This window comes from Xyrauchen texanus, chromosome 41 (assembly GCF_025860055.1).
Source record: "Xyrauchen texanus isolate HMW12.3.18 chromosome 41, RBS_HiC_50CHRs, whole genome shotgun sequence".
NCBI lineage: Eukaryota > Metazoa > Chordata > Actinopteri > Cypriniformes > Catostomidae > Xyrauchen > Xyrauchen texanus.
The window spans coordinates 20,999,353-21,011,514 of record NC_068316.1 but is presented as its reverse complement, the minus strand read 5'-3'; the positions used below and the strand labels follow the sequence as shown (position 1 = coordinate 21,011,514).

Sequence of the window (12,162 nt, the reverse complement as noted above, 5' to 3'; positions counted from 1 at the left end):
TCGCCTATAAACATGCTGACTTTTAAAAAATAAAATCTCAGAGACATCACTTTTACAAGGTTTAACAAACTGCACAACTTGTTGAGGTATGGCATCAGAAAAAACAGCATTCTCTTTGGGGTTAACAGGCAATCCAAATTTCTCTAGAAATTCACAATAAGACAATAAATTGCATTGCATCTGCATTTAAAAGTTGTCTAACTAAAACAATATAATTTCTATACATCTTTTGTAGAAGAGAGATTTATTTTTATATTGAATACTTCCATATTCCAGTTAAAATATTTTTGGGGGAAGAAATTGTGTTTATGCACCAACATCCAGGCCAACATCGCTTGTTTATTAAATTTAACTAAATTCACTGGAAGTTTATCAATGTTATAATCACATCTCCACAAAAAGTCAATACCACAAACAGAAATAAAAGGGGGTACGAGGTTACCCTACTGAATACTCAAATCGACTATACGAACCGCTGGATATAGTTTAACTGAGCTATTGCACCCGTTGTATATAGTTTTATGGCTTTTTGGAAGTATTCCCCAAAACCGAAATGTTCAATACATCTAAACATTAATGTATGACTCACTGAGTCAAAAGCCTTGTAAAAGTCTTTAAATCATATAAATGAATCTGGTATGTAATAATTGTAATCAATCATATCTAAAATTATTGCTGATATGTCTCCCTTTCATGAACCCTGATTGTTCCGTTTTTTAACCTTCTTGCAAAAGTTTGTGCAAAACGTTTTGCATCATTATTCAACAACATGATTGGTCTCCAGTTTTCAATATAAAGCTTGTCCTTATTAATCTTAGGAATAAGTGTGGTAAGACCTTGTTTTAGCATGGCTGGTAATTCTCTGCATTTTATAGATTGATGAAACATGGCTAATAAAAAGTGAGATAACTGAACATCTTATAAAATTCACTATTTATCCCATATTTTCCTGGAGACTTGTTATCTTTCAGGTCCAAAATACAATCTTTTATCTCTGTCAAATTAATGTCTATATTACAGTTTATTTTAAATGCTTCTTCTGTTTTTTTTTTTTTGTAGCATCAAAATTTCCTGCTAAAAATAAATTGGTTCATGTGGCTTTATAAGAATCTGCAGTATAAAGCGTTTTATAAAACTGGTTGACATATTCAGCAATATCTTATTATTTTTGTACACATTATTATTGATTTTTTTTTTTTTTTGCCTTGTTCTAACCACTTCTGTCTACTCTTTATAAAAGCACCTCTAGATTTATTCTTCATTTGTTCATATAATATGTTATTAAAATAAAATTACATGGTTTCTTTTTTTTACTGAGCAAAAAATAAGAAATTAACTTCCTTATTCATTATTCAGATTGGGGCACTTGATGAGTTGTACATGGATTGTGGAGAGTAGCATGAGCCTCCACATGCTGAGAGTCTCCGTGGTGCCATGCACAATGAGCCACGTGATAAGATGCACGGATTGATGGTCTCAGAAGCAGAGGAAATGTACTCACCCAGATTGAGGTGAGTAACCGCGCCACCACGAGGACCTACTAAGTAGTGGGAATTGGTCATTCCAAATTGGAAGAAAAAATACAGGGGTTTTTTTTTTTCAGTTAATTTAACTTTATTTACATATTAAATAGCCATAACCTTAATTATTAAATCACATATCAATAATTTGTGTATAATCATTATCAGTTGAAATACACTTAACATTACATCGGTTTCTTCAAAATTAAAAAAAATGTGGCTTCTTTTTAGAAATAATTTTTCAACTCTCTCCAAAAGACTTGATAACTGATTAATCTCAGGGGCATTTTTACACATTCTTCATCTTACTGGGAACCTCTGATGTTCCTTCCTGGGAAATGTAGTTCCTATGGTTCATGTTTCTCCCGGAATATTATTAAGGGACTCCTTTGGCCAGCTGATTACAGGAGTGCAGACGTGTACGCGAAGTGATTAAATCTTATTTCTCGCTCTTGTTTTATTCATCGGATCGCGTTGACTTGTGTTTATTAGAATAGCGGGACTTTATCAGAGCAATGGCCACCATTGAGGAGCTAAAGTTGCGAATCCGTGAGTTAGAAAATGAATTAATAAAGTCAAAGCAGAAGCAAAGTGATGCGGAACATCATCTAAGACAAAAGATTGATAAAATGAGTGCTGAAGTGGTAGACTCAAATCCATACAGGTGAACATTTATTTATGGTGACTGTCATTCATTTGCCACTAACTATATGGAGCGATAATCATGTTTTTTCACATTTTATGTTTTGCAGTCGTCTGATGGCACTGAAAAGGATGGGCATAGTGCAGGACTATGAGGTAACATGTTTGCAGCTATGCTTATAAGAGACTTATAGGAGACATGTGCAGATGGTCACCATCCACTTGCTGTTGTTCTCAGAAAATCCGCTCGTATGCTGTGGCAGTGGTGGGAGTTGGAGGGGTGGGGAGTGTCACTGCAGAAATGCTCACCAGATGTGGCATTGGTAAGGTAATGCACATTTATCCTAATTTCTAACCATGACGATCGAATATATACTTGTAGTTGTAATATGTAACCCACACTGCTTTGTACATTACAATACCATGTGCAAGAGACAATAAAAAAACATAATGTACTGTTGAAAATATGGGTAACATGTACTTTTATAGCCTTGGCCTTGTGTTAAAGGCTACTTTGTTTGAAATGGAAAAATAAGCTCTTATATGATCTGTGAGCATCTTAATTAAAGAATTATAATATAATTCAATCTTTATTGAAAACGGTGCTCCTCTATTCCTGTAGTGTGTAGTGCCAGATGAGCGCAGGAGTGAAGCCAATTGCATATCCTCCAGAGACATGCCTTAGCTGTGTAGTAACACTATCATGCCTCATTGTGCTGTGTCTGTGATTTCTTCCCCTGCAGTTGCTGCTGTTTGACTATGATAAGGTGGAGCTGGCCAACATGAACCGCCTCTTCTTCCAGCCACATCAGGCAGGACTCAGTAAAGTGGAGGCTGCCGAACACACACTTAGGTGAGGTAGCAAAGTAATTTAGTGCACTGATCTTGAACTTAAAGTCAACTTGAAGTGTAAAGTGCAAGCCCAGATCGAGAACGCTTGCATTAGGGGCAATTTTATATATATATATATATATATATATATATATATATAAATAAAGCAACCAAATTGGCCCAGTTGCTAGTTTGGGTAGTTACAGTGTGGTTCTCGCTCTCGGTGGGGCACGTTGTGAGTTGTGTGTGGATGCCGCCGAGAATAGCGTGAAGCCTCCACACACGCTACGTCGTAGTGGTGTAACACGCTCAACAAGCCGCATGATAACATGCGTGGATTGGCGGTCTCAGACGCATAGGTGAGTCACTACGCCACCACAAGGACCTAGAGCGCATTGGGAATTGGGCATTCCATATTGGGGAGAAAAGGAGAGGGGAAAAAGTTAACAAATTCATGTATGTTTGTTTATTGTTTTAATTACATAATTTGTACTGTTTACAAGTATTTACATTGATTTGTTGAACATGGCATGGTGTCTTTAAGAAAACCGGCATTTCTGTAAAGAGCATCTGTAGAAGAGCGCATGTTAACGAGTGAGACTTGAATGGCTTTATTTCGTCTGTGCCATGCATGATTAGAATTAAATGTTTATGTTTTGTTGTTTTTTATCAAAAACTAACTGTAGAGAACAGAAAGGGTATTAAAAGAGACCTTATACACTGACAAATCAGTTGCGTGTATTTTGTCTTTGGACACACATTACACGGAACAACTTTTACTCTCAACACGCAGTCTAAGGATCTTATTGCTGAATAGTTCACCACTATGCTATATAATCACTGCTAAGTGAAATCTGAAAAGCCAGTTGTCAAATATATACATTTTTGGTTGCATAGCATAAAATTTGTTTGCAAATGCAAATGATTTCCTCTCATTTTGCGCATAGAGTAAAAGATCGATCTTGGGATTTAAGAATTGATGTCGAGATCGCTCAAATGAAGATTGCGATTCATTTGAAAATCTATATTTTTGTGCCTTGCCTAACAGGTAATATGATGTATTTTTGTGAAATAGGATATTGAACAAGAAAAATTTTTAAAGTGGGACTTGATTTTGATCTTTCTAACAATTGATTGGATAATGAAAAGTGGGTGGTTCCATTCCAGATTGTAGCCAGTTTGTTGGAGGAAGGAAAATATGAGCACTTGATGTCAGCCGACAAAAGTTGTTTCAAAGGCAGAGCAAGTTATTGGATTTTGATGAAAGATGAAAGGGCAAACATTTTTTTTTGTCTTTTAAAATAATGTGCAGTGATTAGTCTTGCACAGGAGACTAAGGATATTTATAAAGAAAGTCAATTAGATCAGTTTTAATTTCATGTTGACTATATTACACTGCAAAAGGTCAATTTTGTTCGTTAGTAACAAGAGTGGTGTAATGTCATTGATGAAGAGCTGAGTATTTTCCTGTGGTAGGCTAATTACGCTGTTAATTTTAACTCCGTTTTCATTCACAGAAACATTAATCCGGATGTTGCGTTCGAGACCCACAATTACAACATCACCACAATGGACAACTTTACACATTTCATGGACCGTATAAGGTGAGCATTTTTCTTTACTACCTTAAATAACACCAAGTTTTCTTCCTCATGTTTTCAGTATGTTGGTTGCATTATCTGCTTGGTGTAAAAGTACAACATGTATAGCTTTTACTAATGTTTAACTCTCTCTGTCCCTGTGTGTGTTCAGTCATGGTGGTCTTGAGGAGGAGAAGCCTGTAGATTTGGTGTTAAGTTGTGTTGATAACTTTGAGGCTCGGATGGCCATTAACACAGTGAGTTTTCACCATTTTCCTATTGAAAGAACTGTATCCGATGCCCAGTTTGATATCTTTTAAAGGAACAGTTCACCCAAAAATGATAATTCTCTCATCATTTTCTCACCCTAATGTCATGTCAAACTTTCTTCTGTGGAACACAAATAAAGATATTTTAATGGAGATGTGATTTGATACAGCTATGAGATGATACAGATGTCAAGATTTATAGTTAAAAAGGAGTCACGTTTTGGTCTGTTTCTCACCCAAAACTGATCATATCATTTCAGAAGACATTAATTTTAACCACCGTATGGATTACCTTTATGTTGCCTTTGTCTTTTTTGGAGCTTGGATGTGTTGGACCCCATTGACTTGCATTGTATGGACAAAAACACCTCATATCTCCATCAAAATATCTTTGTTTGTGTTCCGCAGACGGAAGATAGTCAAACGAGTTTGAGATGGCATAAAGCTGAGTCTATGTTGAGAGATTTTGCATTTTTGGGTGAATTTTCCCTTTAAGTTTAAAATAATTATATAAAATATTTAGTCTGTTGCTTTGATCCATGGGATTATTATCACTTCACTGCTGGACTTGAGTATTACTCCATTGTGAATGTTTGCTGTCTACAGGCTTGTAATGAATTGGGTCAGATCTGGATGGAGTCGGGTGTCAGTGAGAATGCTGTGTCTGGACATATCCAGTTCATCATACCTGGAGAAACCGCCTGTTTTGCTGTATGATACACACTACAAAAGATTACCTGTTTCACCTTCCTGAACAACCATTATACAATTTTCTATGGCAAATGACTCATCCAAAATTGTTGAGGTTGACAGACTGCACTGGTGGTTTGATTTAGTTCTGTCTGTGTGGCAGTGTGCTCCTCCCCTTGTAGTGGCTGCAAACATCGATGAGAAGACATTGAAGAAAGAGGGGGTGTGTGCCGCCAGCCTGCCCACCACAATGGGAGTAGTCGCTGGACTTCTTGTACAGAATGTCCTCAAGTAAGAACTTCTCACAATCCTGAAGATCCCGCACAGACACACATTTTATAGATTCCATCACTTATCACTGACTTCATCGTGACACAACGACATATTCATATGTGACGTAATATCAAGTTGCATTGTTTTGCTTTTATATTGGTTTGTGTTGGGTTATCAAAATTGCATAAACCAACTTTGTTCCTCAAGCCCATTCTCTTTACAGATTGATGTTGTATTTGTTGTACCTCACAAATGGCACTAGATGGCAAAGTAAAGCCATTTCAATAGTGACATTGTGTCTGTAGGTATCTGTTGGGATTCGGGACAGTGAGTTATTACCTGGGCTATAATGCCATGCAAGATTTCTTTCCTAGTATGACAATGAAGGCCAACCCACAGTGTGATGATAGACACTGTAGACGACAACAAGTGGAGTACAAGGTGAAATGCACTCATTCTCTTGTGTAATTGCAAATGTGATATTTTTTTGTGCTCAGCTGAATTTTTTTTTATATTAATGAATAATTATTAAAATATTTTTTCCCCCTAGAAAAAAGAGGCAGAGCGGCCAAAGCAGGAAGTAGTACATGTAGAAGAGGAAGTGGTGCATGAGGACAATGAATGGGGTCAGCATCCCACACTCAGATGTGCAACACAAGATTGCTCGTTCAAAAAACACAAATCGATATACTCATAGCTGTTTTTAAAGGGATAGTTCACCCCAAACATGATATTCCAGACCCATATGACTTTCTTCACAAACACAAAAGAAAATGTCAAGTAGAATGTTAGCTTTAGTTACCATTCACTTTCATTTCATCTTTTCTTCCATACAATTAATGTGAATGATGACTGCGTCAAACATTCAGACTAACATCTCGTTTTGTGCGCCACGGTGAGCAAATGACAATTTCCTTTTTTGTGTGAACTATCCTTTTAAACTTGAATGTGATTGCATCATCTGCATCAAATTGGACTGATGATTCCTTTTTTTAGGCATTGAACTGGTGTCAGAGGTCTCAGAGGCGGAGCTTCAGGCTGCATCAGGACCAGTACCAGATCTCCCAGAGGGCATTACTGTAGCTTACACCATACCTGAGAAAGTAAGATTCTCCAAATACAGCACAATGGTTATTCTCTCTTTACGATCGCGTGCATGTAATATTTACACAATTTCTTTCTTTTTGTCAGGATGGAGAATCAGGGGAGACAGTAGAGGAGACTGACCAGAGTCTAGATGAGCTGATGGCTCAGATGAGAAAGATGTAGGGAAAGGAACTACATATATTGCCCTTTGGGATTAAAAAAAAAAAAAACTGATTCTGCAGATGACTGATCATTTAGACTTCCAAAAACAAACTGATTATTAATTATTTTATACATGTAATATCTACAGTCTTTAACAAAATTCTTTCACCAATTTTATTTATTTTGTCTTTCCACAACAACCCGAAATGTCCTTAAGAACACAGATTTACTGTGACTACTGGAGTCTTAAAGGAATATTTCAGGTTCAGTACAAGTTAAGCTCAATCGATAGCATTTGTGGCATAATGTTGATTACCACAAAAAAAATAATTTTTACTTGCCCCTCAAATCAAGGTTACAATGAGGCACTTACAATAGAAGTGAATGGGGCCCGTCCATTTACATTAACACACTATTTAAAAACTATAGTCAGAAAACGTAAACACAAAACAGTCTACTTGTTTTGTGGTAATCAATATTATGCCACAGATGTTGTCGATTGAGCTTAACTTGTATTAAACCCGGAATATTCCTTTTTAATTTTGAATTCTCAATATATTTTTAATATTTCATTATTTTTTGCAGTAAGTTGTGCATTAAGCTCATTGGCATTGACTGATGAATTTAAGGTGATATTTTAAATACATTGTGGTTAGTGTTTATGTGGAGGAAATGATGTCCTCAGCCACATCTAAATATGTTGATATATTTAAATATACTGAAGTGACTAAAAGACATGCAGGCATATTACAAAGAACGTCACACAAATTATTTCATAGTCTTGACAGACATTTCATTTGTGACCTGATTTTAACTGCTGTTTTAAATAATGCAAAAGAAAAATAAATGTATTATTACTACATTCCATTTTGCTTTTCCTGTGTTTGAAATGGACAGGTAGCTTGATAATGTAACATGACTGTAGCGCTTGGTTCCTTTTTTGATGGTTCTGGAAACCTTTTAAACTCTTGTTCTTTTTCATTCAGTAGCATTTCTTGGGAAATAACTGCATACATAGTGTTTTCCCTTTTTCAATGGATATACATGTAGGTAAAAATATACCCCCTTTTGACAATGAAATAAGAGTTTTTTTGTATTTTAATCACACCTATTTGTTTTATGTAATGCAATAAAATAAGTTTAATTGAATTAATTCACAATTAGTAATCACATTCACATTATTCTCCCTCAATCCATGTCTAAAGATGATTTTGCTTCAAAATTAGGCGCATTAGTAGACTGGTAGGCCAGTGCTGTTGCACCAAGTAATATGTTCAAATATTTGCTATGCTTCTCCATGTGTTCTAGATCTACTATCTTTACTCTGTAAACAGACCACCATCATGACTGGGCATAATCATGTTTTACATTAAAGCTCAAATATATAACTTTTTCTTTGGTAAATTATATTCTCATATCCAAGATTAATATGCAGAGACAACTAGCAGCCATTCAAAGGTACATTTTCTTGAAAACTGTTAACAGTGTGGCACAATGAAAATTACTCCAATTGTCCAAAAGCCAATAATATTGGCTCGACCAATGGCATTGAGTTGGGGGCGGGACTATTTGTTTGTTCTATCAGTGGCAGAAGGGGGTGTGTTCAGAGTGCTGTTTTGAAAACAATGTTTATTTTTGCAATTCTGTTTTGGTGGCAGTAGTGGCTCAGAAATTACTTCAGCTTAAAATGAAATTCACACAAATATATGGAAGTATTTTAATGACAAATGTCTTTGAAATAAAAAGCACACTAATTTGCACTACACATTGCATTAACAGTGCTTGCATTTTTTGGGGATGCAATTTCATAAGGTTGAATATTTATTTATTTATACATTTACATTTATGCATTTGGTAGACGTTTGTATCCAAGCAACTGACAGTGCACTTATTACAGGGGCAATCCCCCCCGAGCAACCTGGAGTTAAGTGCCTTGCTCAAGGACACAATGGTGGTGGCTGTGGGGATCAAACCAGCGACCTTCTCTGCATTAAGCTGTGAATATTTCAATTGCAACATTTTGCACAAAATTTTAAATTCAATAATAAATATTCACCTCCCAAAATTAAGTTAAAGTTTTTTTCATTTCATCTTTATTATTCAACAGATAATATTCATTCCATTATACAGTGCATTCAGGAAGAATTCAGACCCTTAATTATTTTCACATTTTGTGATGTTGCAGCCATATGCTGAAATGCTTTAATTTATTTAAGTTTAATTTAACTTTATTGTTTCACATCAATATACCCCATAATGACAAAGCAAAAAAAAATGTTTTGGATAACTTTTAGAAATTTATTAAAAAGAATAAACTGAAATATCACATTGACATAAGTATTCAGACCCTTTGCTATGACACATGAAATTTAGCTAATGTGCATCCCATTTCTCTGAATTATCTTTGAGATGTTTGTACACTTATATTGGAATCCACCTGTGGCTAATTCAATTGATTAGACATGATTTGAAAAGACTGTCTATATAAGGTCTCACAGCTGAAAATACATATCAGAGCAAAAACCAAGCCACGAGGTCAAAGGAACTGCCTGCAGAGCTCAGAGACAGGATTGTGTTGAGGCACAGATATGGGGAAGGCTAAAAAAAAAATATTTGGGGTGCATTGAAGGTTCCCAAGAGCACAGTGGCCTTCATAATTCTTAAATGGATTACGTTTGGAACAACCAGGACTCTTCCTACAGCTGCGCAATCGGGGGAGAAGGGCTTTGGTTAGAGAGGTGATCAAGAACCTAATAGTCACTCTGGTTGAGCTACAGAGATCATGTGTGGAGATGAGAGAATCTTGCAGAAGGACAACCATCACTGCAACACTCAACCAATCTGGGCTTTATGGCAGAAAACTCTCCTCTGTGCACGACACATGAAAGCCCACTTGGAAGGACTCTCAGTCTGTGAGAAACAAGATTCTTTGGTCTGATGAAACCAAGATTGAACTGTTTGGCCTCAATTCCAAGCATCATGTCTGGAGGAATACAGGCACCGGTCATCACCTGCGCAATACCATCCCAGCAGTGAAGTATGGTGGTGGTGGTGGTAGCAGCATCGTGCTGTGGGGGTGTTTTTTAGTGGCAGGGACTGGGGGACTGGTCAGGGTTGAAGGAAAGCAGCAAAATACAGAGATATCCTTAATGAAATCCTGGTCCAGAGCGCTCAGGACCACAGACTGGGCTGAAGGTTCACCTTCCAACAGGACAATGACCCCAAGCACACAGCCAAGACAACGCATGAGTGGCTTAGGTTAAACTCTGTGAATGTCCTTGAGTGACCCAGCCAGAGCCCGGAGTTGAACCCAATCAAACATCTCTGGAGAGACCTGCAAATGGCTGTCCAAAGATATTCCCCATCCAACCTGAAAAAGCTTGAGAGGATCTGCAGAGAAGAATGACAGAAAATCCCCAAATCTAGGTGTGCAAAGCTTGTCGCATCATACCCCCAAAAAGACTTGAGGCTGTAATCGCTGCCAAAGGTGCTTCAACTAAATACTGAGTGAAGAGTCTGAATACTTATGTCAATGTGATATTTCTGTTTTTTATTTGTATTAAATTTGCAAAGTTATCAAGAATCTGGATTTTGCTTTGTCATTGTGGGGTATGGAGGGTAAAATGATGTGAAAATAAATAATTTAAAACATTTTAGCATAAGGCTGCAACATAACAAAATGTGAAAAATGAAGGGGTCTGAATACTTTCTGAATGCACGGTTTTTTCGCTTTGCAAATTTTCCTCCTAAATTTCAGTGGTTAAAATTTGGTTGACAATTTAACTATGTACATCCTTGCATTGCAAGAAAAGCAGTTGAGTTGCAATGCAAAATCTTCACTCTCTGCTACTATGTTTCACTAGGTGGTAAATGGTTGAATTTCCAACCAAATTTTAAACACTGAAATTTTAGAGGCGTATTTGCAAAGCAAAATGTTTTTTAAACAGAATTGCATCCCCAAAAAAATGCAAGCACTGTTAGGGAAATGCATTTATTTTTCAGTTTGTGCATTTTAGCGTGCTTTTTTGTTTCAAAGACATTTGTCATTAATAAACTTCCATACTAGTAGAAGTAAAAGACAAAAGTACAATCTAAATATCAATATATGGGTCATGATAAAATCATATGGGTCCATGTACGTACACAAAGCATAACATTCTTCTTCAAACAATGTTCAAAATCAACTAAACTGAGCATAAAGCATAATTATTGCACATGCTGTATTATATGTAGATGAACTTTGTAAATGCTCTGGAACAAAATGAGTTGGACTTTCATTAAATAACATTTAAAATCAGATTAACTTCCTTACAAAGACATTTTGTTAATGTTATAGTGTTTTATATGGTAATACACACATGACAGCTTAATTAACAGATTACTAAATCCATTTGTAATGTTGTCCAATGTGCTCTGCTCTTTGCAACAGGTCTGCATTTTTTATCATAAAGTTCAAGTTAAAGGCTTTGCGTAATGGACGCAGGCCATAGATAAGAGGAAATGGTTGAGATTGTGGAACGTGTAAATAGGCAGGTTAATATTAGGTCAGTTACAATGTGTTCACCTTACAGCAATCCTGATATGATGCAAACATTCAATACATTTGCCTTGTGGCCTGGATCAATAAGAAAGAATCTGTGCTGCACAAATTTATACTCTGACAACCATAATTAGCTGGTCACACATCAACGTTCTGCCATTTGGCATCTCGAGACAGTTACCCTTAGAGCTAATACTGACAATGTATATATATATATATATATATAAAGGTAAAAGTGACTCAAGCAGCAGTTTTAATATTACTTAAGTATATAATTTATACCTGAAAGTCAGTAATAATTTACTTTAAAATAAAAATCAATATTAATTGTACATAAACTAAACAAGAAAATACAAGCTATAGTAAATCATATTTTTGCATTGTGTGGGCATTAAAATATGCTATTCTGTTCATCATTGATTTTACTAAACACGGTTACAACACCATAAATTTCACAGCAATTGAATTGCCATGAAAGGACAATGGCATTCTGATGCTATAGACTGCTGTTAGAACAGTCATGGTAAGAAATATACATTTACATGATTCCCTTCTTAGGTTTTGCATTT

At 36.0% G+C, this 12,162-nt stretch overlaps 1 protein-coding gene across 2 annotated transcripts; it reads left to right on the top strand.

The window, feature by feature from the left end:
• The first annotated feature begins 1,919 nt into the window (after positions 1 to 1,919).
• Positions 1,920 to 8,023, top strand: LOC127634455 (ubiquitin-like modifier-activating enzyme 5). 2 transcript variants are annotated; one of them, XM_052114030.1, is made up of 12 exons: positions 1,920 to 2,184; positions 2,273 to 2,318; positions 2,401 to 2,490; positions 2,906 to 3,015; positions 4,511 to 4,597; positions 4,746 to 4,830; positions 5,449 to 5,553; positions 5,696 to 5,823; positions 6,111 to 6,246; positions 6,356 to 6,431; positions 6,802 to 6,908; positions 6,997 to 8,019. In XM_052114030.1, the coding sequence occupies exons 1-12, from the start codon at positions 2,036 to 2,038 to the stop codon at positions 7,072 to 7,074; spliced, it is 1,197 nt and encodes a 398-aa protein (XP_051969990.1). In that variant the 5' UTR covers positions 1,920 to 2,035; the 3' UTR covers positions 7,075 to 8,019. The 2 variants fall into 2 exon arrangements, with proteins under 2 accessions (XP_051969990.1, XP_051969991.1); XM_052114031.1 differs by having other exon boundaries at positions 2,082 to 2,184; positions 2,401 to 2,485; positions 6,997 to 8,023.
• The last annotated feature ends 4,139 nt before the right edge of the window (positions 8,024 to 12,162 follow it).

Bases quoted from the DNA above. Each gene is read 5' to 3' on its own strand.
- LOC127634455 (XM_052114030.1), top strand. From the start codon at position 2,036: ATGGCCACCATTGAGGAGCTAAAGTTGCGAATCCGTGAGTTAGAAAAT. The intron at 2,185-2,272 runs GTGAACATTTAT...TATGTTTTGCAG, and splicing joins GTAGACTCAAATCCATACAG to TCGTCTGATGGCACTGAAAA. The intron at 3,016-4,510 runs GTGAGGTAGCAA...TTTCATTCACAG, and splicing joins GCTGCCGAACACACACTTAG to AAACATTAATCCGGATGTTG.